This window comes from Toxotes jaculatrix, chromosome 3 (genome assembly GCF_017976425.1).
Source record: "Toxotes jaculatrix isolate fToxJac2 chromosome 3, fToxJac2.pri, whole genome shotgun sequence".
Classification (NCBI taxonomy): domain Eukaryota; kingdom Metazoa; phylum Chordata; class Actinopteri; family Toxotidae; genus Toxotes; species Toxotes jaculatrix.
This window is the reverse complement of record NC_054396.1, coordinates 26,488,328-26,513,399: the sequence shown is the minus strand read 5'-3', so window position 1 is coordinate 26,513,399 and position 25,072 is coordinate 26,488,328. Positions and strand designations below refer to the sequence as shown.

The following is a 25,072-nucleotide window of genomic DNA, read 5'->3' as shown; positions in this document are numbered from 1 at the left end:
ATTTATTACATTTGTATGTTGCTAATGAATATTAATGGTGGAACTTAAAGTGTCACATAAACATAAACACTGAATCTTAATCGTTTTTGATTTACAGACCAGGTGTGTGTGTGTGTGTGTGTGTGTGTGTGTGTGTGTGTGTGTGTTTGTTTGTTTGTTTGTTTGTTTGTTTCTGACCTCGTTTTTGCCCTCGGTAACTGTCAGGTTGAACCCGAGTCTCGATTTGATGACTTCTTGATGTCTCAGGTCCTTGAATGGCCGTCTGCTGTGATTGGCTGAGATGTGATATTCAAGATCTCTACCGGACAGAGTCTGAACACAGAAACACAGGATAGAAACAGGTTAGATTTCACTGACAGCTCCATCTGTCTCAACCTGCTGGTTTCCTGATTGAACTAAGTCAGTTTTAAAGGTTTAAATCTGTATAAGCTTATTATGTGTTTGTGTGGATCAAATACTCATGTTCTTCAGGCTAAACAGTCAACTGTTGTATTTTAAAGTTCTTGTAGTTGTATTAAAAGTTCATTTCAGCTTAATAAATCTACTGTAACTGTTCCTTAAAGGCTAATCTATGTATTAATGATTATTATTATTAATAATTAGTAAGTAATTATTGAAGCGTCAAGGCTGTACATTACCTGGTTTGGGGTGAAGCCGGCATTATGAGGAACAAAGAGCGTGACCTCAGACTTCTTGTGAGATAGAAATTCAACGAGCCGTTCGCCGTCTGAGCTCGAGCTGCTATAATCCAACAGAAACTGCAGAGAGAGAGAGAGACAGAGAAAGACAGAGAGGAAGGACACTGAAGTTACTGAGATTTACCATCGATTTCCAAGGTGATCCAAGGTGGTTGAGGTCAGCAGACCACAGAGGTGAATTAGAGTGCATTCACACAGAGTTCAGGCCATCTAGTTTTTGGGAGTACAGATTCATGTTTCCCAGTAAACATGAACATTTGCACTAAATGTGCTGTGTATGCAGCATCGTCTTGTCGTAAGTGGTTCAGTCAGAGCTGCTATAGGAGCCGCTTTGAGTCGTGACAGTGTCGTGGAAAATTACAGTCTGTGTGGACCTGTTAACAGGACTGTCATGACTCAGAATGGCTCAGGGGGTAGAGTGGGTTGCCTACTAATCAGAATGTCAGTAGTTTGATCCCCTTGTTTGGTGGTTTGATCTCCTCCAGTCCATGTGTCCTCGAATGACCTTGGGCAAGATACTGAACCCCAAATTGTCCCTGATGCACCCATTGGTGTATGAATGGGTGTGTGAATGGGTGAATGCAACTTGTAGAGTAAAAGTGCTTGGAGTAGTTGATAAGACTAGAAATAAATATATAAAATATTTTTATACATATTTAAAATATATAAATGCAGGCCATTTAGAATCCATGAATATGGCAGGATGTTATTAAACATAGCCAAACATATCCGCAGTCACACTCACCTTGTAAAAGATGGAGAAGTTGCTGTACGTTGCGAGGACGCTGGTCAGGACGCCGTTACAGAAGTCTCCGTTTCCAATGTATCCAGCGGGACACGTACACGAAACATCTGCACACACACATTCATTTTACTGCGAGTACTTTTAACATATCAGGGTTATCAGAGGTGTTTGTTAGAGGCCAGTTTGTACCATGGACTCTGGGAACTTGTGAAGGACATTTTCTCTATTTTCTGATACTTTAAAGAAAAAACAATTAATTACTAGAAACCGCAAGTGACAGGATAAACTGTGATAATCATTAGTTGTAGCTCTTTTTATAACACAGTGTGTTTGTGTCTGGGAGTTAAACTGAATCCACAGAGGGGTCAGTGACACTGCAGCAGTCTTTACACCAACATATTAAAAAATTCATATCATGACAGATGCTGTTCAGGAGCTACAGTCTCCAGTGATTAAAAACAGCAGGGAGTATTTTCACAGATCTGTCAGCAGGGTGGACCTGCCCCTGTCTGCGCTGCGTTTGTACCTTTGACCCTGTAGCAGTAGGCGTCGTACTTGCTGCTCTGGTCCACAGGGTCCTTGTACATAACCAGGCCCACGTGGTAGTCTCCACAGTTGACCGAGGGGAAGCGGGTTGGGTATCCCACCTTTCCCCCCTCTATCCAGCCGGCCACGCACAGATGCATCCCCAGCTGTCAGGACCAGAGAAGAATGAAAAGATGAGAGTAAATAATTCTCAGTTATCTGGAGGAGGATGTTACGGAGTGGTTGTAAATACTGTGTATGAATACGCAGGTTGGATTTTCAGTCTGACCTCAACTGTTGGACAGATTGTCCGACAGCCACAGATGTTCAGTTTTCAGTCCTGTTTGTCTGTTATTTGACAGAATCTCTCAAAAACAACCTAAAGCAAATCTTGATTTATACTTGTGTGTTAAGCCATACCAACTAAAACTACATGTGAGGCTAAATACAGTGACTGCAGGGAACAGAAGTGAAGTCGCTTGTGTTGCAAAGTAAATCAAAGAATGAAAAAGAAAAAATGAAAATCCACTTTGTAGCATCTATGTTGTTTCCAATTTCCATCTTAAAAACACATGAACACACTGCAGTCGGAAGAATGATGTACCAACTTGGGAAATGTGACCATCTGAGGAGCACATGCATGCAACACCTCCTGTCTGCCAGAATGATGCTGGACATGTCTTGAAGAGGGAGATGTCTTTAGGGTCAAATTTAATTTAATTTCCCAAAAATGTAAGGCAGCTGTTTATGGGAGTTATGGAGACCCATTCCCCACCAAAATAATGGTTTCTGACTGCTCAAATATACAGTATGGGTACATTGACCGGACCGCTGTCTCTATGGAAACCTCTTCTGTAGGTGGTTTACCTGCTGTGCGTCTCCCATCTGTTTAAAGTTGGCCAGCGTGGCGCCCTCGGCCTGGCAGGCGGCATCGGCCTGACTGAAGTTCATCTGGTACTTTCCCTTTGGAGAGCGCAGGTGGAACACTCCAGCTGTGTTGGCTGAACCACAATGACCATGTTAACTCTGATTACTGTCATCCTGTACGACAATTTAATCTTGACAAGTGAATGATATGAAAAATTTCCAGTGATTAGAGAAACTCATGGTTTCTGACATTTTGCACGTATTATGAATTCTGTATAACCAACACACCCTGATTAATGAACACCAGGTACCAATCACCTCTGGGTATTAACGGGCCCCGAGCCTTAACAAGCCCCGTGTTCACTGAGCCTTATGGAGCTCTGGGCGTTACCTGCTGGATTCCCGCTGAGTGCTCGTTGATGTTTATTTACCAATGCAGAAGAATCACTGTTCAAACCTGGAACTGCTAAACAACGTCCTTCGTAATATCACCATGGTAATGTGAACACTATAAAGGTCAGCTAGTGTAGAATCTACAGTTACCATAGCAACTGCAGTAGAGTGAGGTCGAGGAGCCAAAATGGCTCCCGTTCAACAGAGGTAACAAAACACAGGATGACTGCACTGCAGCTGCTGGCTGGTTTCAGGTGTGTTACCATGGTAATAACTGGTGTAACAGAAAGGATATTGTGGACATGTTACACGATCAACCTGTTACTAATGTGTTGAACTGAGTTATCATGGTAACAGGAGTCATGTATGTGTTACAACCAGTGTGTTACCATGGCAAGACAATGCATTTCTGACGCATTACCTTGGTAACAGTTATCATTATGGAGGTGTTACCACTGAACTATGGAAATGAAAAGTAGGTGTGTTGCCATGGTAATAAAAATTAGTACGGATATGTTGCCTATAGTAACAGATGTCATAGCTAGCATATGTTACCTTAGTGCTAATTCAAGGCATTTCTGGTGTGTTACCATGGTAACAGACCCACAATAGTTTTGTTGTTACCTTTGTAATGGGGGTCATTGAAAGTGTGTTACCACTGTAATAAAAGTCAGTGCAGATGTGTTACCATGATAATGGAGGTCCTTGCAGGTAGCCACTGGGTCACAGCCTCCGTTGTCCTCAAGGCAGCGGTCAACAGGGGGCACCACCTTCTCCATACACTGGACTCCATTACCCACGTACCCCGGCAGGCACTCACAGTCACGCTGGTTCTGGAGGAACCAGATTACTGAGTGATCAGGTTAAAGCAGGAAATCCTGTTATGTGCATGTTCAGCTGCTGTTGGTCTGTGATCCTGCTTCTCCCCTCCATCCTCAGAATTTTATGAACCAGTTATTTTACTTATAAGACACGATAATGTCATAATAAATACTAACTCTCTTAATTCTTACTCTTGATAACGGAAGGTTTTACATGCAAAGTCAGCAATTACATATAATATTAACAGAGAGATATGAATAACGAAACTCAAGTGCATGTAGAGACAGTGACAAAAGGATAATAGGAAGGATAATAGGATAAAAGGAAAATATTTTTAAAGAAAAAAGATAAATATGCAGAAAAGGTTTTTACTCACTGGACCTGTGAACTTGCAGGAGGCGAAGTCACTGCAGCCGCCATTCTGCTCCTCAACACACCTGGAATACAGACAAACAGAAAAACAGCAGCACCGCATGTCACATCTCTGACTGTGAACGTTTCGCGTTAATATCCAGTCATCTTTGATAAAGAAGAAAACCACAGAAGCGGAACGGGAATTTAATTCAGAGAAGACGATGCTGCGCCCACCTGTTGATGGGCTCGCAGGAGTAACCATCTCCTTGGTAATCACTGTGACAGGTGCAGTTGACAACCAGTCCTGCCTGGTTACAGTCTGCGTTCTGGTGACAGCCGCCATTATACTCTGAGCAGAGGTCGGGGGCTGCAGAGTGTTTAATAAAACTGTAATCTGATCTGCTCACATGGTGGACTCAGAACAAATGTCAGTATCTGTAAATGTGTCACCTTCAAACTTACACAGCCTCATTTTATGCAGGGATATTAAAAGCACAGAGCAGTCTGGGATTCAATCAATACAACTCTCAAAACTCAAATTTTGCACCAGGCAGAGCATCTCAGGGAAGATACCAGGAGTGGACTGAAAATTTTTACATTACATTTTGTCCCCTAAGGAGCTACAGATCTACAGAGCTACAGAGTTTTCTTCATCTCAATGAGGAAAAAAACAGTTTGAAGTTGTTAGGTCAGGGCGATCTAACATCCTGCAGCAGAGTCGCAGCCAAAAATGTTCTGGAGTTTTCAGTGTTCATTCACTTTGAAGGTTAGAGTTCCAACTTGTTTACAGTTTCTCTTTCCTTTTGTGGCACTTCAAAATCTGTCTTCTACTGTTGCTACTTTAATTCAAGAGTCACTGTCATCTTGCAGACAAATGACTGTAGGAATTCAGCATCTCTGGCTGGTAAACTGTCCTCTTGAGTTGCTGAATTACTCACGTGGCTCTGGGCTGCAGAAGGTGCCGTTCCCCTGAAACCCAGATTTACACTGACAACCAACACCTGGCACACAGTCGGCCTGAGCATGGCACTGCCGACACTCCTCTGGGATCAAGCCTGGACAGACAGATGGAAGATGATGTAAGAAACACATCTGCATGACAAATGCCAAGTAAAAACAAGAAAACATACACATACACACCGTATATACAAATATATGAACTGGCAGTTGATATGTTAGTTGGACATTAATTGCTGATGAGTCTGGGCTGAAGAATAAAAGATAAAAGCAGTTAAACTGTCAGATAAAGCAGCGGTCTCCAACCTTTTTTGCACCACGGACCGGTTTCATTTTCAGACCGGCCTTTAAGGTGCGGCGGATAAATACAACAAAATAAAATGATACGATCGGCATAAAAACTCGTATTTCCTATATATATTAATAAGAGAATGCTTGGTCTCCAAGTGACGAAGCCGTTTTGAAGGCTTCATTGCCTCATTAGAGAGGCTCTTCTTCTGTCTCCTCACTGGCTCATTTACCCTGCGCAAAGAAACTTTCCAAAGACGTTTCTTTTTTTGTTTCTTTGTTTGCTAGCCTGGGGGTTTCAATTTAGCGGTAATGTATTGTGTGTTACCGGCGGGAGCGGCCCCTTTAAGAAGGTAGCGGATGTAGGTAAGACATGTAACCGAGGCAAGCATCTTGACATGCATCAAGAGTGAGTCATTGACAGATGTGGCGGAGAAAATCCGGTAATTTTTCAAAATAAAACATCGTTCAGAATCAGATAATAAATAATGTAAGTTATGTATTCTTTCTGTGCGGCCCGGTACCAATTGATCCACGGACTGGTGCCGGTCCCCGGCCCGGGGGTTGGGGACCACTGAGATAAAGAATAAGAGATAAAAGCAGTTCTGAAATTTAAAGCCAAAATGTAAAGTTCACTGTGGAGCTGCTGATCCAGAAACACAGCAAAAAGTGATCATTTCTTAGTTGTCCCATGGCCACATCTTCCACCCAGTTTCACTGAAATCTGTGAAAAAGATCTGGTGACATTCTTTATTCTTATCATTGTCAACAGTCCCATGTGCAGACCACCACATCACTGAACTGATCTACTAACAACTGTTATGAGTGCATCCAAAGCCCGGTATTTTTATTCTGCTGTGCCACAGAGCTCCATTGTTGTGTAAAACTATAAAAACACATCAGTGAGCCACACAGTTGCTAAGAGCCACAGACAAGGGAGGGAAGTATTAAAAGACTCTTTGTTGGTTTTGGTCTTTTCATGGGATTTGTTGACAATTAGAAAACTACAGAACACCACCAGACTTTAATTTTTCGGGGTATTCAGGTCCTGACATGGGAGGAAACTCACGTATTTCGTTCTGGCAGCGATCGCCCTCCCAGCCCGTGTTACAGACACACTGTCCAGAACCTTCAATGCCCTCGTCACACCTTCCCTGCTTCCCACAGCTACAGGCTGAGAGAGAGAGAGAGAGAGAGAGAGAGAGAGAGAGAGAGAGAGAGAGAGAGAGAGAGAGAGAGAGAGAGAGAAAAACATGAGTCAACCTCCCTGACTCCAAAAATTTAAAATATCCAAAAACAGAGTTAAGATGGAGGAGTTATTTCAGGCATCCAGGGTTCCCGCAGTAACAGTCTGGTTCGTTTACTCATACAGTATGTTAGACGCTTCAAGGCTTGGATGGACATGACACTTATTTGGTTTAATCACGAGCAATCGTGTTAGAAAACAGGATTTAGACTGTGTCATAACAATGACTGTGTAGGTTTACTGTACGTCACACTGCATGAGACGGGTCTAAGAAAATCCTGGTTCACAACCTGTGTCAGATTATATAATACACATATGAGGCTTGTCACAAAAATGCCTGGTAAATATTAAAAAAAGCATATGACAGATTTGACCATAGTGCTGATACATCTATGTATTGAAGAGAGGAGGAGGAGGAGGAGAGTGAGGAGAGTGTTTTTTTGTATGTATTTTTTTTCTAAACTTTTTTTCAAAAACAGCCCTACAGCATAACAAGTGGCTGTGTTCTGCCTCATTTCATGTTGAACTGTGATTGGCTGGTTTGCAGATGTGGGCAGAAGCAGCAGCAGTCACACTGAGAATTTGACCGTGATTCAGACAGGGTCAAAATTTTTTTTCTGGAGCCAGTCTTCGGTTGCCAACGCTCCAGATCGGCCGTCGGTGAACATGTCTCATTGTGTGAACTGCACCTGTAATGGCACCTTTGCACTGGTTCCTCCACTGACTGATTTTCAATGGCCTTTGGGTGCTCCTAATAACTTTAGTACTTATTAAAAAACATTTAATTATTTATTTATACATCTATTTTACATTTTTTATTTTATTTTCACACTTGTACCTGGATATTTCCTTGCATTCATCATCGCCTATCATTGTTGTCTTTCCACTGTTGGCTCACCTCTGGTTGTCTGCAGACGTGCTCTATAAATAAACTTGATTTGATTCCATTGTTTTGGACTATCACAGCAATCTCAGACAGACCAAAACCCTGATAACACACCCAGAAGTTAAATCAGTTAACTTTCTGATTTTGAATCAGCTCAGGGTGAATTCAGTTAAGTTTCCTGTTTCCATCTGCAACAACAATTGAGTTGTGAACTCACCACAGCTCACACTCACACCTTGGATTGGCTTCATTAAAAGAAAACTTTGAAACCTGCACAGAAGATGATCAGCAGCTGTTTAATGTTTAGGTGACTGAGTGAAAACAGCTGGCAGGTTTCTCCTGAGCTGGAAGCACAGCTGTGTGATGGTGAGTGTGGAGCGTTGCTATGGTGACAGACTGCCGGAGAACTGATGGGGGTGAGACTGTCTGGCGACTTCAGATTTTTATTTTTTTGGGGGGGGGGGGGGGGTGGGTGGGGCTGCAAGGATTAGATCAGCGGCTATTTTTATATTTTTTTTTATGGTTTCAGTTATTTTGCAAGCAAAGATTCCAAATATTCTCTGGTTTCAGTTTCTCAGATGAGACGATTTCCTGCTTTTCTTTGCCATGTGTAACAGTAATATCTTTGGGTTTTGGGTTTTGGACTGTTGCTCTAGCAAAACCAGCAACTGAAGGAAAGAAAAACCATAGCAATTCATTGATTTATTGAGAAATGAATCGGCAGACTAATTGATAATGAAAATAATTGTTGGATGCAGACCTGGTATAAAGAGATTCATCAAGGATAAAGAACAGAACATGTCCTGAACAGAGGCGTGTCTCAATTAAACGCTGAGTAACTAGACACGCCGCCGTTCAGGAAATCCATTCCACAGTTTGCAGCCAGCTAGCAGGCGAGCATTGAGCAGCACCATGGCTAACCAACTTTTTGCAATGTTTGCAAAGCCGTTGTACCGAGGGGCGGAAGCTCCGTCGCGACCTACAAGTGGTAATAAGTAGCGATTAGCTCGATGCTAACATAATATGGAGAATCCCATTGACGGGCTAGCGCATTAGCATCGGTCGCGCTATTAACTTTTAAACAAACGATAAACCAAAGCGGGATACCATAACAGGTAAGTCATACAGGTAACACACCAACAATATATTACTCACAGACTGATGCCCCTTCTAGGTACAGCAGGAAGAAAATGAACCCTGAGTGAGCTTCCGGCCCTCGGGATGTTTGAAATTTGAAAAAACTTTGTTTCTGCTACAAGAGCCAGTATACTTAATTTGTGCTCATCAGATCAAGTAGCCCTTTTTATTTCTATTTTACTTGGAGAGATAGAAAAGAAAGTTACCCTCTATGGGTATCTCTTGAATTTAAAAAATATTGACTGTTAACAGGATTTCCTGTTTTTCTGACTTTCTTTTATGACCTTATACTTACCTCAAGTTGCCTTTTGGGACATACATGCATACATTCGTACATATCATACTTGCCTGTAGAGAAAATTTATTACAGCATCATATAAAATCAACAATAATGATAATAATAATATTAAAGCAAACAGAGCGCTGGTATCGAAATAGTATCAGTATCGGCAGATATCCAAATTCAGGTATTGGGATCGGATCGGAAATGAAAAAATGTCCATCAGTGCATCCCTAGTGTGTGTGCTGCTGCCTTTGAAAACAGCCCAGAGGGAACCATATTACTTGTTTCTGATTTCTTCTTGTGAAAGAAGAATCTAACAAATATAAGGTCTGACTTTCAGTTTGAGTTCAAATACACTACATTCTAGTTTTGGACTTAAATCAAACTTGACTGTATGCTTATCTCTGCTGTACCTGTGCAGTTGGGACCGTAGTAGCCAGTGCCACACAGTTCGCAGGCTGCTCCTCTGAAGCCGTCGTGGCACCTACATCTTCCTGAACCACGCAGACCGTCGTCGCACTCACCATGGTTGCCACAAGGGGCCTCCACACCACCTGGACAAACTGAGACCCAAGGGGATAGAAAACACATTGCGGACCGGAGGGTTCATCAAACTAATATATTTGCATTGATACAAATACAAAATGCCAATAAAGTAATAATGTCCCGAGCCTGTTCCTGCCCTTCAAAGGATGAAACTTAGTTCTTAATAACCAAATTATATTTCCTCTTGTGCCACCAATTTTTACAGTTTTAGCTCCAATAATAAGGCTCCAAGAATGAAGATTTTTTTTTTTCAGAAAAACTGCTGAATGAGATCAAGGTCTAACACCAGGAGCATCCTCCCTATCCGCCTACCTGTCTGCCTGCCAACCTTCTTTCCTTCCTTCCTTCCTTACCTTGACAGTCTCGGCCATAGTGGTTTTTGCAGCACTTCTGGACCCATGAAGGAAACTGACAAACTCTCCTACAGCCCGTCCGGCTGAAATGATCGTCCAGGTCAGGATACCAATGTGGGTAGCCAATCCCATGTCTGGAGCGAAAGTTGAAACAACGCTCCGTCTTTCCCTGGAAGAGGGCAGGAAGGACATTTATCTCCACATAGTTCACGTGTTGTAAAAGCAGCTAATGTTCAGACTTGTTAGGAGACAGGCTGATCTCACCATGTCGTGGTGTCTGAGGGGGCAGGATGGGGTGAAGAAGCAGCGTCCACAGCGCCCCTGAGACATTTTAAGACAGAAAGTTTCAGTCTTCAAGCTTCCAATACAATTATGAAGGCAAATATCAGTTAAATAACAACAGACTACACTGGTAAATCAGCAATAAAAGTAGTAGCATTAACGTGTACTGTGCGTATTAAAGTAGTTGCAATATTATAAGTAATGTTATTAGCACAACAAACATAAGTAGTTCTGTTCTCGATGCTGTCGCAGTGCGCTCCCAGGCCAGGTGGTTCCAGTAACTGGTCGATGGCATAGGCCAGGCCCTCTTTGAAGGTCAGGTAGCGCTCCACCACCTTGGCCGCGTTATCATTAATCAATACAGCCCCCTGAACACAACACACACACACAGACACGCATACACAGGAAATCAATAACGAAACCACCAGAAAAAGAGAGTCCAGGCGTACTCTGATGCAGCTGTGTTTGTGATGTGAAGACAAAACAGACCAGTGGATATACAATTTGAACACGGCAGTGTATTTCTGCCACCACATCAAAAAAGTTTTGATAACTTTCTCATTATAATGAGAAACTTTCCACATTTTCACGTTTTCATTTTATGATAGTCTGTGATGACGTACGTAACATAATCACTTTATCAAATGATCAAACTTTCTAGTTATTTCACAAAATCAACATATCTCCTCAAAACAATCTTTTCCTGTTATAGCATAATAAGATGGTAAGAAGAAAAAGTTATTCGTTATTACAAGAAAGGTTTCTTGTAATAAGCAGTGTGGAGTCTAGCAAAACGTTATTCATAATAACATGACAGTGTCTTGAAACATGAAAATACAGTTAAGGATATAGCCCTTAGTAGGGCTGGCTCAGGCAACTGAATCATCCCCTAGTTATGCTGCTATAGGCCTAGGCTGCTGGGGGACATCCCATGATTTACTGCGCACTTCTTCTTCTTTCTCTTTCTCTCCTCAGACCCACTCTCAAATTTATTAGCCTTTATTACATGTCATTAACTCTGTGTCCTCTCTGTCCCGTAGTCCTGTGCTTGTTTCTCTCTGGTCTCTCTTTCTCTGTACCTTTCTGCAGGTACCTCTGGCTCCGGAGCTGCTTGTCCTATGGTCCTGGCTCCACCCACCTGCTGCTGTTTACTGTTTACAATGATCTATTTCTAACATGTTTAATGTTCCGTTCTGCTACAGATAAATATTTGATTAATATTCTTTGCAAACTGTAATGTAAATAATTACCAGTTATGACAGCTTTTTGCCTCCGTGCTCTGTTTCATAATTCTAATCTGCTGAGCACACATTATCCAATAACTGTTCACTAACTGTAATGTAAATACTGACCCACATTGTCTGTATTATGCTGCATGTCTTTCTCCCCCTCTCCTCCATTCCTAGCTGTCCTATCTTCCTCCTTTTCCTCCTTTCACCCAGCCCGGCCATCGGCAGGAGGGTCCCCCATCTGAGCCAGGTTCTGCTCAAGGTTTCTTCCTGTTAAAAGGGAGTTTTCCTTGCCACTGTCGCCTTAAGTGCTTGCTCTGGGGTCAGGCTCTGGGTCTCTGTAAAGCGCTTTGAGACAATTTTGATTGTGGAAGGCGCTATATAAATAAAATTGAATTGAATTGAATTGAATTGAATTGAAAAATGGTCTGCAAAATTGAGAAAAGTTTCTCATTAAAACAAGAAATGGAGAAAATGTTCTTTTTAAGCTGCCGAAAACATGAATTCAAAATATCTGGCCCAAACACTTCTTTAAGATCATTCAGTAAACAAGGCACCGGGCGAGTGTGAGAATTTTCTGTGATACACCTGAAGTGAAAACAAATTTAAACAAGCGCTATGTGGTTATAACCACATTATGTAGTGAAGGCAAACAGTGACTGTTCCCACTCTTTTTCTGTCTGTTTTTGCTCGTTTGTCACCAGTCAAACAGTTTCAGCCTCAGCTATTTTTTATGACTTTCCTCAGTGAGTAAGTGTGGCTCTGATGAAGCAGCCAATCAAAACCTTCGCTTTCAGTCAATAGGGCCTCAAGTTTACAGCTCTTGGTTCATTTGTAAACAGCAAATGTAAAAACAGAACTAAAAGACAACAGTGCACCACTGTCTCCTTTGGACTGGACCTCATGAACCAAACTACAGGTTGGACAGCGACCACTGATTGCTGGGGCTCATATCCAGGATGCTGTGCGCACTCCAGCATCACCATGGTAACACGAAGCAACACCAATTACTGTAGCAACAGTCAGCTGCCAAGTGCAAAGGAGACCATGGCTACCTGTTTTGTTTGCATCAGTGTGTATTGTCTCACCACAAGAGTCTTGTCACAGCTGTACTTGATGGTGGAGCCATGCATGGTGCGGAACGACGAGTATCTATCCGGCTGACTGACACCCATCACCTACACACACACACATACACACACAAAGGAAATCATGCTTATATTTAATTGATACAGTGTGCTGAATAAACTCACTCTGTGATAAAATTTTTAGTATGTTGACATTTTATAGACACAGTGATGTTACTGATCCAGCCACACCCCCTCCTCCTCCTCCTCCTCCTACCCTAGAGTTGCGTATGATGTGAGCCTTCACAGTAGCAGCCAGCTCTTCTTGGTGGTCGGGGCTGGTGAGCCAGCGCTGCCGTTCAGCTGGCAGGGAGCTGAGAGCCTCGTCTGTGGGCCAAAACATGGTGAACGGCTGGTGGATGGACATCTGGAGCACAGGGAGTAACCCTGCATCCTGCACAAAGGGTTAGAAGTACAGATTATAAGCAGCACTTTCACTACCAGTATTAGTTGTGTATAGTTTAACAGTATATTTTATTGGCCCAGTACAACTCCTTTCATATTGGGGTTCTGATCTCGTATCTGTTCATATCGATTTGTATTAAACTGAATAGAAAAACACCAACTTCTCTCTAACTCTAAAGACTTTTAGCCATACTAGTGGTGGGACTTTAGAGGTGCCCGTATTGGTCAGTCCACCAATGTCTCAACAAATATTAGATGGATCCAGTATCCAACCAGTGTTTCCTTAATTTTCCTTTGTTGTCGTTAGTGTAGAAGAAAGACAATGACACAGAATCATTCTGGCAACAGGAAGAAGAGAAGTAAGTTGTAAGAAGGAGATGTGTAAATGTGTGTAAATGATTGCAGAGTGAGGAGGAGGAAGTGTGGCAGATGTAGAAGAAGCAGAGGTGGTGGTGGTGGAAGAAGCTGCAGGAGGAGAGAAGTGTTTTTTTTCCTTTGCTTGTTTTACCTCCACGAGTTTGTAGAAGCGACTGTAGCCATAAAACGTGGCTGCTGAGGTGAAGTTCATCTAAACAGAGACAGAGATTACACTGCCTGTCTGTTAAATGTGATCGATCATCAATCATTTCTTCACTTCAATCAAACTCAATGCACCGTGTTAGATTCGAGGCGTGCTCTGTCCTGCAGCCTGAAAGGCGTCAGCAGCGTGTCGATGTGGTGGATGACTCCGTTCGAGGTGGTGTAATCACTCCTCAGGATCCTCGACCTGTTGTTGACCCAGACTGAACCCTGCAGGGGGAGACGGACAGGTGTGGAGAGAGGGACAGGTGAGACAGGTAAAAACAAAGATGAAGTGCATGGAAAAGTTTATTGGGAGACAGCTGAAGACTGGATGACACGGGTATTTCAGCTTAACCTATGGTATAACTCCCCATCCCTGCAAAGGGCTGAATTGTCAAGATAGCTTGCTCTTAGTCAAAAGTGCAAATTAGCATGTAAAAGTTCTCCAGAGTTGAAGTCGACACAAAAGATTTCCACTGATCATGGCAATTTAAATAACTGGATTTCGATATTTCGCATGACCGAGCTTTTACTGAAGCTGCAATTCTGCACAATTGAAAGAAACACAAAGTCTTTGGAGGCTCCTTACAAGACTCAGAGGAACGAGTCAGTGGCAGGAAAAGATTAACTTACATTCACACAGTAAATGTAATGGCAAGTGTGTGTGTGTGTGTGTGTGTGTTTTACCTGCTGCAGGCTGAAGTGCAGTGTGTATCCAGACAACGACACAGCGCGCTCAGTGGTTTTGAGGTCACTCAAGGTCAAAGTCTCACAGGAAACGACATGGTAACGGACGAGGTCACTGAGACGACCAAACGACTTCCATTCTGTGATCTACACACACACATGCACACGTACACACACACGCGCACACACACACAAAATGCAGGTTAATATTGGTAATATTGATGTTGCATTTGATAATACACAACACGCAGACACTGCAGATACTCACAGTGGACTCGTTGTTAGTTTCCTCTACAGGGACGAAGACAGTGAACGGTCCTTCACCATAAAGGTTTCGAACGTCTGATTGCTTTGAAACACAAAGAAAACTTGAGATGATGGATCTGGGGTCTGTGTCACACAGCATGTTCAACTTCAGCCCCTTTTCGACCAAAAGGTTACAAGAACTACGGAACCAGTGAAACTGATCTTAGGAACTAAACTAGGAACTGAAAGCTGCTTTTGTGCATTCCTGTCTGCATTTCCACCACATCCGAGGAACCCAGATGGTGAGCATAGAGTTAGCATGACCACAGATGGGCCTGGTCACACCAGAGAGTAGTGCAGTGAAATTAATCTGCAAGTCTTCAGGAAATATTTGATGTGTACTCTCCCATAGCGTTTTCTTTCCAAGGGACATCATTTCATCAGTTGAAGAGTTACTGGGGAAGAAGAATAGCTCTCCCAGCTAAAAATCTTGACTCTTAATTCAACACACTTAATTCAAAAGACACAATTATACCAGTGATTCCTGTCTCATAACTGTCTGCAAAACATTCTTCCTTTGGGGAGACGTTTCTAGAGGTTAAATAAAATTGGACACAGCTGATACATGATGATAGCTTTACGTTCCCTCGAGGTTTAACGCTATGAAGACTGCCTCCTACAGGTCAAAATTAGTGTGTCAGTGTTCAGTTTGCACAGATCTAATTCACCCACACAAGCAATACTCTGCACTCACTGCAGTGATGAACTTATTTTACAGCAGAATTTCACCATCTCAAAGGAAATCTGCTCATTTACTGAGTGAATTTCAATGTAACTAACGGCAACTCACGGATAGCATTTGACGGAAGAAGGCATTCTCTGGCTTCCGGAACAGCTCCTGTAAGACAGACAGACAGACAGACAACACAACTTCCTGTGAAGGTGGGAGGGGTGGCAGAGGGAAAGTCACAGGTATGTGGGAGGTCATAGGTCATGTGACTCACATTGTTGGTGTTTCCCCGGCAATCAAAGCCATCGCCTACGTGGCCTCTCAAGCAGGTGCAGTTCCTCTGGCCATGACCCATGTACTCACAGCGAGCATGCTTACTGCAGCCGCCATTGTTCTGCACACAGACACACAAAAACACAAAACATCTTTGATTGCTGATACAGGACAGGCATTAACAGCCCTGCAACCATTTTTCACTTTTGATGAGAATCACTGATAGTATCTGTGATTAACTGAGTTATCAAACAGTCTGTACACTGCAACAAATGTCTTTTTTTTTCATGTCAGCTCCTCTCATCCTCCCTCACCCTTTAAGAGCAGCAGACAGTTTAATAAGTTGAAAGTGGAAGAGCTTCTCTGGAGGAAACTTCTCCAGGGACAGTCCCCACATTCTCCAACAAATATGTTATCAAAGGCAGCTGATGTCGAAATTATATTTCAGGAGACGCTGAAACTTGTGTCTGAATGTATATGCACATTCTTAATGAAGTCTGACGACTACAGGTAGAAAGTTTCTCTTTTTTTTTTCCAGAAATCAAGTGTCAGTGTCTTGTAATAGGACAGAATAAACTATTGACATAAAGACATACGTTTCTGCAGGGGTTGACAGGATAACAGAACCTCCCTGTTCCTTGGAAGCCCAGCTGACACCTGCAAGCCGTCTGGAAAACAATCAGTTAATAAAACAGTCAATCACTTTATCCACCTGTCCCTCCTCTCATATGGAGATGCAATATTCACAGTAAGCAGCACAGAGTAAATTTAAACTCAGATTTTACCACAGCACAGTGTTATCTTACAGTGTTGGGGCCTGTTCTGATGCAGTCTGCCGATATGTGGCAGCCTCCATTGTTTACCAGACAGCCGTCCATCTCTGTGAACACACAATAGGTTGCAAATTATTTCTTTTACGACAATCAAAACATAAAATCAGACAGCTCTGGAGTTGTTGGACAGTGTATTTGTTTCTTTTGAAAGAGGTAGCCTAGCATTTTCCCTCTGCTTCCAGTCTGTGATAAACTAGTCTGAACACTATTAACCATCTTCTCGTGTGACTCAAGATAAGAAGGAGAACAACAGGAGAAATTTCCTGTTAGAAAATTTCTGATACTTGAAAACTTTTCCAGGTCTTGGTAAGATGTTGGGAGCTTCAGGTTAGGGGTGTGACGTCAGGGGTTGGGAGTTCAGGAGTACAAACCCAGGCAGATGACCCCGTCTCCAGTGTACCCCTCTCTGCAGGTACAGGTCCTCTCTCCTGCTGAGACTTTCGTACAGACGGCAAACTCTGAACATCCACCGTTAGACCTGCTGCACAAATCCATCTCTGGGAGACACAGGGCAAGACAGAGAGAAAACATCATAAGACTTTATACCTGTACGGGATGTGTATGCGCATACGTGTGTGTTTTTACCTTTGCAGTGAGTTCCGTTGCCTTCATATCCAGCCACACACACACAAGCAGCAGCTGCTCCCTTTGGGCCTGTTATACAGCTACAGCACAGAACAAACTGTTCAATATCTATGTCACACATTTCTACTGAAGCTGCAAGAAAAGATTTCTGTTTCTGAGACCAGTTTGCTACAGGTAAGTATGTTACAGGATAAGTCTAATGATATTCTACAGCCACACCGCTGCACTGGGTGATATGCTCCTTCATTACCATGAACACAGACGCTGTAGTTAATTTTAACTCAGTCCCATATATGCCATTCTGCTGCTCAAAATACTCTCTAGAGAACCAAATGTGTATTATTCCGCTGCTGAAAATAGTCCCCAACAAATACGCTACTTCCTCTTGTTTGAATAACAACTGCTAAAAATGACAGTGCCCAGCTGTTTTAGAAAATGACTGAGCACAAACAGCATGTTTGGGAGCCATTTTACATCTATGGGCTAATATTAGGGCAAATGAGCCGATGAGATTCTGAGCTCGTAAAGTGAGGCAGGAGGACTTACTTAGCGTTCTCGTCACACACACCTCCACACGCGTCATCCTTGATCTCTGAGACAAACACACACAAAGATTTCAGGTGATAATAACAGGTAAGAGAAAATACTGAGTGAGGTTACAGTTGCACTGTGTGTATGTGTGTGTCTTACCTACGGAGCAGGATGCTCCTTTCCAACCTTTATTACACACACACCTGCCACTTCCTGCAAGACCATCCTCACACTTCCCGTGTTCACACACACACTCTGCAACCGAAACACACACACACAGATTAAACACTGATGGCAGTGTTTCCTCTGTGGAGTTAATGACTAATCTCCTTGTAGACTCCTTAACATTGTCACTTAGCGTCATAGTTTTGTTACTGTTATTATGCTGGTTTGTTTGTTGTAGTTATAGGTTTGCAAGCCTAGAGTGTTAGCATCATAGTTTTGCTCGCATTGTAAATTGGTAGCCCCACAGGTTTGTTAGTCACAGGTTTCTTAGAGTTGTAGTTGTATTAGCCTGAGGATTGTCAGCCTTGTAAGACTTTTTTGCTTTTTGAGCAAGTTACCATCATCAGTTTGTTAGTCTTGTTTGTTAGCCTTGATTTTTTTTGCCAAGATTTTTAACCTTGCAACCATATAAGTTCACAAATTATAAGTTTGGTACTCTCAGGGGTTTATCAACCTCAGATTTGAGATGGTAGGTTTGTTAGACTCTCATGTTTGTTAACCTCCAACAGTGAGCTCAATTTTTGATGAGATTTAAGGCAGAGACCCCTTTGTGGCAGAAACACATTATGGCGTATAATAAACTTCAGACTGTGTCTTTGCTCAGGAGTGTTTCTGTCAGGATGAGCATGCTCACTGGAGGAGCAGTTGACTCCATATCGTCCCGGCTCACAGTCCTCGCACACGGTGCCATGGAAACCCTCGTAGCAACGACACTCTCCGTTGCCATGGTTACCGTCCTGACACTCCCCGTGATTGGAGCACCAGTTGCCAACGTCCCCGGGGCATTTGAAGCACTCGTGGCCATAGTAGCCGGGGCAACAGGAGTGATCCTGCAGGACAGACCTCAGTATTATTAGTAATTTATTTATTTATTTATTGATATTTAGCCCCTAAATCTGGAATCTGTCATGGCTGATTTCATCTATTTGTCAAAATGATAGTTTTCTGTCAATGAGACATCAGTGTCTATTATGTACAATGTTCATTATTCCTTCATAATATTCTGTTACTCATGACAGTTCTCAATACCCAACCTGAACTACTGCGCTGAACAGTACTGCCAGCAGTTATAATGGCAAAACTAGTGCTAGAAGTAGGAGTAGTATCAGCTGACCGTGGTTAACCGAAGACATTTGATGATGCAGCCTGGTACTGACTTCCTCCTGGAGCCCACTCGCTTCCTGTATCTACAGTTGGACCGCATGTTGGAAGGAAACTGTTCTTTGATCTGCAATAGAACACATTAGAAATACAGTAGAAACCTAAACTGTGTTTTGTAAAAGAACACAGACACCCACATAGATGACTGAAAAACTGCACATAAATTCAGTTCTGGAAGTAAACACCAGTAGAAACCCATGAGATTTTATTTTGGTCTGTGGTGAGTGGTGCAACAAACATGAACACCTGTACAACACAGTGTGATCAAATCAAACTGAATCCTCTCAACCTTCACTTTGTGAATTTTACAGTTTTATAGTTTAATTAACTCTGAGGCCATTTTCAGGCTGTAGATTGTGTTTTTGGGTAACGCTACACAGGTGTTATATATTGTGTCCACCACCTCTGCACTAACAGCTGTCTTACTGGTGTGTAGCTGAAGAGGCATCGAGGTGGTCCACTACAGTCTGAACACCTTCCCTGCAGACAGAGGCAGAGAGAAGGACAGAGGGGTTAGAATAACAGGAACAGTCATCTATCCATCCACGCATTTGTTCATCTGTCCATGCATAGTGATGTACTTGCTCACTGCAGCTACTTTATTTGAGCTTCTTTTCTCTTTCTTATCTATGTAACTATGTCCATATTTATCATAGAGGAGTAACTGTGTAAGACAGATGGTGGTACACTGATAAACCTGCAGCCTTTGATTGGAGAAGTGCCGTGTCAGACTGCAGTGCCACTACACAGTTGTACACTATGTTTACCTACAAACATCACACTGATTGGTTATGACTGTTTTTATTCTGCTGTTTATTTTCAAATGTTTATTTGGTAAACATCAGATTACTGAGACTCACTGATTCTTTGCATCAAGTTTTCCCAATTTTCTAATTTATTTCTCTCGTCACTGAACCAATAAACTGATTGATGACAAAAAACCTGTCTTCAGCCTTTGGTTGAAGATTTGTGGTGATGCTGTGACGCTCTGCACCACTCACAACAACATGAGTGCCTGAAGATCGTCAGAGTGGCAGTGAAAAGGTTATAACGTCCACAACGTGCACCCATCATCATCAAACAGTCATTGTAAAGGACACTGCAAACATCTGGAGCCAATCAACCAATACAAGCCCGATCAATGCTTTGCCTCAACTAACCCAATGCTTCATTGATGTGACTGGCTGAGTGTGTACTTGTTAATCACCACATCCTCTGATCTATATTCCACTGTACCCAGCCCTGTTGCACCGCGCTGCTGCCCATACATCAAACAAAAACATCCTTCTATTCATCCAGCCATCCATTCATTCATCAGCCCATCCGTCCCTCTATTGGACCATTTGTCCATCTATACATTCATTGATCTGTGTGTCTGTGTATCAGTCCATTCATGCACCCATCTATCTTTCTTTCCATTCATTCATACAACCATCCATCCATCCATCCATCCATCCATCACTCCCTCCATCCTTACATTGACCTGCAGGGTGACCTGTTTGCTGCATCTGTTGCGGCGGACTTTGAGGACCTGAGGGAGGACCATGATGACACCATACTGCGTCTCAATAAAACGTCCGTCAAGTGGAACGTCGTTCACAACTGTCTGCAGGACAAGAAACAAATCAGACACCTCACTCGGCCTGGGTAGTCAAGATTTACACTTACGCATTATTAGAAGACCAGACTGTTTGCATGTTTGAGCACATTAATCTTCACAAAAATACTGATCATCATTTCCTTCTATCCATACAGCCAGTGATCTGTTCAGTTCATTTCCATGACAATTAACTTGCAGGGACTTGAGGTTTTCTGAAAAGATATAATCCATCACAGTCAACATTAGGGAAGCTTTAATTTTCTGTCAGAGTTTCGGCATCATCACCTGATAATGCAGATGTGAGAAGGAGCTGTTTTCGAACTCTCCTGAGCGTAGTGCTCATCCTGGAACTGACAGTCAGCTGCTGGAAGGCATTTTATTGACAATCTCTGTTGCCATAAAATCAAACTTAGAAGATAAATGATAAGCAGATTTGGATGTTGTGAAAAAACTAATGGGAGTTTATTTGTTTCTTGTATTGATGTTTCTGTTCAGCAATCTCCAGGGACATTTCAGAATGAGCTATTTCTATTTGTATGTTGTTGTCAATATATTGTGCTGTTAGATGTTTGTGGGTTTACATACCGGAATATTTTTATTCTTGTTATGTTGATTTTCATGCAAATTAATTGAAACCTGGTAGCATGGCTGCTTGGAAGGAAGAAAATCAATCTAAAAACCGAGGGGAATGCAGAAGCAGCAGACTGGTCCGTAAAACAAACAGACTTTTGGCTATAGAAGTCTGTGAGGCTTGTGTTGGTCCAGTTATAGTTACCTGGTTGTTGTTGTTTAAGTGGAACTGGACCTGGTAGTCGCTGCCCAGCAGAGTGCTTTTCAACGTGCCGTCAGCCAGGTGGTCAGGAAAGAGCAGCTCCTTGAGAATCACATGGTACTTGAACACATCAGAGTCCTGGGCAGACAGATAGATACAGAAATGCACAAGAGAAAGACGACAGGAGAAGGAGGTTAAAATACTACTCTGGTTGAATGATATGTTCAGTGATTCCAGTGTTGTTGGTTGTGCCAACTGGGGGCTGTTTCCCAAGCTTGAAAAACAACTGACCAATCAAAGCTTTTTAGGCAGAATTAAGAATTAGAATGTAGAATGAGTCAGAAAAATTCCAGGATAAGAAGCCTGCAGCTATTCAGGTTCTTATGAGCTAACTTACAGAAATAATAACACTTTCATTTGAACAGTTTGACAAAGGTTAGCTGCTGCTAGCAACCATTACGACACCACCACTGTTTCTGTGCTGAATATGATGAATGTATTATGAGCAGCAGCTTGGGCACTGGCTCATTTTGTCTGGACCTACCAGGAGGGAGGAGTTAGTCTTGCTGAGGTGTTGCCTGATGGCCTCGTCTGTCGGCAGCAAGAGGGTGAATTCAAACATACTCAAGTCCCCTGACAGGTTGTACATCTGTGAGAAAAAACACACGCACGCACACACGCACACACACACAGACTTTAAAAAATTAGAAGGTTTCATTTAGACAGACAGATGGGTAAACAGCTGGACAGATATCTTACCAGAGCGTACTGTCTGAAGAGGGTGAAGTTGGAGGAGGAGTTCAGGAAGGCCATCAGCGTGGGAGGCTCAGGGGGGAGGTCTGAGTGTGGTGGAGCCAGAATCTGACCACACCCAAATAAATATACATTAAGTCAGGACCAACTAGCAGCTCTAACAACAGCTGAATCACCTGGCCGTTGAGAAGCTGACTCTTACCTGGTCTATGATGTGAATGTAGCCATTGATTGCAGGTAGGTTGTGTGTGAGGATGGAGGCGTTTCCAATGCGTATCACCTGGAACAAAATAACAACAGCCAAATTGTTTGCAATTAGCAGCAGTTCATTACACTGTCTGCACCTGAGCGAGCCCTCCAGTCTCTGTAAGCGAGGCCGAGCTCATTAGGGAGGTGAGATTCACCTGAGATCACCAAGGTCAGAAAATAATCACAATGTGATGCTGCACAGACATATTCAATAATGAAGCAACAAGGTTTTAAAACATTACTGAGGCTGCAGTTCAACTCTCCTCCTGAGGAAAACTGTGGAATATTAATTAAACATAATACAGCCTAATCTACAGGGCTGTTCATATTATTGGAGCCACTAAAGGAACACATAAAACCTTAAAACCACATACTGTGGTTTTCTGGTAACAGGGTATCGTTGTTCTACATTTAAAGTGACATGGTGGTATATTTAACTCACAATCACCACAACACAAAAGAATCTAGTGGTATACCCTATATCATGTGGTTGGGTTTCCTGTCTGCTTGCCGTAGATTTATCCACAGAACAAACCACAGTGCTGCAGTGCAACAGCAACCCCTCACAGAGGAGAAGCCACACAGAATCATGCAGACATCCTTAATACACCTGCAGTATTTGTACCTGCTCTTCATGGGTGGAGAATTTTCCACAAAAGAACTGATCCTCATAAACTGAATGAGTGTTAGTAAATCCACCTGCATGTGTAGTCAGCCTGTCAGTCACAAAAAGGTCTTACCCCGGTGCTGTTGCTGATCTCCCAGTTGGTGGGGGGGTTGAGGGTGGGCAGCCTGCTGCCCACAAGTCTGCCCAGGTCTTCTACAGAGTGGATCCCCTGCAGGATGTGGACCCTGTAACCAGGAAAGAAGGGAGGAAGGAAATGTTTATGACAGATTTCACTGAACCCAGACTCACAACATGCTCCTGGGAGCGATCTGTGTATATGTGTGTGTGTGTGTGTCTGTGTTTTATACGTGTCTGATCAGTGTGTGAGGTGACAAACCGCAGGAAGTGAGGCAGGTGGTGTCGGCTGGTCCAGAACGAGATCTGCTCCGAACTTATGTTCCTCAGAGCTTCTCTGGACGGAACCAACACTGTGAGGTTCCCACTCAGGTCCTCAGAGTAGTGATTGTACTTCTGACCACACAGACACACACACATAAATGTAACTAACTGTCATCTATTTTTATGGTTTTGGTAGTACAAGAACATTTTACAGACCAGCGGGTTGTTTCAGCTGTGTGTACATTTAAATTTGATTGGATAACTTTATTAATCCCCACAGCAGAAGTTAGTTTGATCGACCAGCTGAGTTTGAATGTGGCGTAGTTTGAACAGTGTGGCTGTTACAACTCAGTAAAACACACCACACAAGTTAGTTTAAAAATAAATGATGAGTTTGGTTCTTACACACCTGAATCAGTCGGAAGAAACTATACAGCACTGGGTTCATGTCCAGTTCCTACAAACAAACAGCCACACACACAGTTATTATGGTACTGAGTCAGACTGCGTATTGTAGATGAATTCAGGTTGTAAGTATTGGTTCGGTCTCAATATTGGCAAATACCCAATATTAAAAGAATCAAAAGGGACCGGGAACAAAAAAAAGCAAAAAGACACTGATCGAGACGTCCCTGTATTACACTGATCAGAACATTTACCTCATGTAATGATCCATAGCAGATGGTTCCATCTCCAGCATAGCCATCAGGACAGGTGCAGGTGTGAGTGCCACTGCTCTTCATCTCACACTTTGCCTAACAGAGTGTACGGCAGATAGGGATTATGGGAAATGTATCTACCCTACTGAGATTGCTGTGTGTGTGTGTGTGTGTGTGTGTGTGTACCATGCCATGGCAGCCTCCGTTCTTTTCGAGACAGGGGTTGATCAGGTCACAAACGATCCCGTTCCCCATGTAACCTGTTTTACAGACACACTCACTCTGCAGTCACACACACACACACACACATAAAGAAACAGGTCTCAGACAGCTGCTCAGTAATTAGTTAATAAATCACACAGAAGCAAGAAATGAGAATAATAATAAAAACAATAAATAAAGTGCTTTACATGGTTTTCAACAGGATTATAGCATTAAGAGCTAGAAATTAGGCAGCAAAATTAGATGTTAAATGAAATTAAATGAAATAAAACAAAAATAAAATTCAGCAAAGTACCCCAAATATAAAAACAATAAAACAAACAATAAAAACAACGAAAAAATAAATTGTGTGCTATCAATTTAAAGAAAGGCCTTTTTAAAAAGATTGAGTAGTGAATTAAAAGATTTTACTGATTCTCTGATTCTCATTCATTCATTCATTCAGTCATCTTACAAGTTTTAGTAACTGACCTGTGCCGGCCCGATGTGGTTACAGTTGGCGTTGGGGCTGCAACCTCCACGACTCTCCAGCTCACAGTTGTTGATCTCTACACACACTTTGCCATCACCTGTCCAACCCTCAACACACACACAGGACGCGTTGCCTGGACTCACGTACACACACTCTGCCTGCAGAGACACAAAGACCGAGGGACGGAGAGACAGGATGTTTTAAAGCCAGGCAGACGTTGTTGAATCCGAGGTCTAGGTCACATTTAAACACACAGTTTAACAATGTTGATATTTAATAGTGGGGGATGAATTCGTACGAACAGAGCTGATCCAGGACATAATGACAGGTGTCTGTTCATGTTTTTTGACCAGATGTTAAATAG

At 42.6% G+C, this 25,072-nt stretch overlaps 1 protein-coding gene across 1 annotated transcript in view; it reads right to left on the bottom strand.

The window, feature by feature from the left end:
• stab1 (stabilin 1) overlaps nt 1–25,072 on the bottom strand; it is a 54,057-nt gene that overhangs the window by 8,585 nt on the left and 20,400 nt on the right. Inside the window, exons 25-66 of the mRNA XM_041033201.1 lie at nt 24,708–24,866; nt 24,201–24,296; nt 24,015–24,110; nt 23,765–23,812; nt 23,354–23,487; nt 23,090–23,201; nt 22,303–22,380; nt 22,107–22,208; nt 21,892–21,996; nt 21,351–21,485; nt 20,453–20,581; nt 19,402–19,455; nt 18,929–19,042; nt 18,449–18,644; nt 17,749–17,844; nt 17,605–17,650; nt 17,059–17,138; nt 16,845–16,970; nt 16,447–16,520; nt 16,237–16,308; nt 15,642–15,761; nt 15,488–15,535; nt 14,660–14,740; nt 14,392–14,538; nt 13,798–13,932; nt 13,652–13,711; nt 12,956–13,132; nt 12,700–12,789; nt 10,604–10,750; nt 10,365–10,421; nt 10,101–10,269; nt 9,615–9,764; nt 6,719–6,823; nt 5,343–5,459; nt 4,639–4,771; nt 4,427–4,487; nt 3,917–4,061; nt 2,836–2,969; nt 1,970–2,135; nt 1,444–1,550; nt 639–758; nt 178–312 (exon numbers count right to left, since the gene is read on the bottom strand). Coding sequence (XP_040889135.1) covers nt 178–312; nt 639–758; nt 1,444–1,550; nt 1,970–2,135; nt 2,836–2,969; nt 3,917–4,061; nt 4,427–4,487; nt 4,639–4,771; nt 5,343–5,459; nt 6,719–6,823; nt 9,615–9,764; nt 10,101–10,269; nt 10,365–10,421; nt 10,604–10,750; nt 12,700–12,789; nt 12,956–13,132; nt 13,652–13,711; nt 13,798–13,932; nt 14,392–14,538; nt 14,660–14,740; nt 15,488–15,535; nt 15,642–15,761; nt 16,237–16,308; nt 16,447–16,520; nt 16,845–16,970; nt 17,059–17,138; nt 17,605–17,650; nt 17,749–17,844; nt 18,449–18,644; nt 18,929–19,042; nt 19,402–19,455; nt 20,453–20,581; nt 21,351–21,485; nt 21,892–21,996; nt 22,107–22,208; nt 22,303–22,380; nt 23,090–23,201; nt 23,354–23,487; nt 23,765–23,812; nt 24,015–24,110; nt 24,201–24,296; nt 24,708–24,866 — 4,656 coding nt within the window. The remainder of the gene's footprint in view (nt 1–177; nt 313–638; nt 759–1,443; nt 1,551–1,969; nt 2,136–2,835; nt 2,970–3,916; nt 4,062–4,426; nt 4,488–4,638; nt 4,772–5,342; nt 5,460–6,718; nt 6,824–9,614; nt 9,765–10,100; nt 10,270–10,364; nt 10,422–10,603; nt 10,751–12,699; nt 12,790–12,955; nt 13,133–13,651; nt 13,712–13,797; nt 13,933–14,391; nt 14,539–14,659; nt 14,741–15,487; nt 15,536–15,641; nt 15,762–16,236; nt 16,309–16,446; nt 16,521–16,844; nt 16,971–17,058; nt 17,139–17,604; nt 17,651–17,748; nt 17,845–18,448; nt 18,645–18,928; nt 19,043–19,401; nt 19,456–20,452; nt 20,582–21,350; nt 21,486–21,891; nt 21,997–22,106; nt 22,209–22,302; nt 22,381–23,089; nt 23,202–23,353; nt 23,488–23,764; nt 23,813–24,014; nt 24,111–24,200; nt 24,297–24,707; nt 24,867–25,072) is intronic.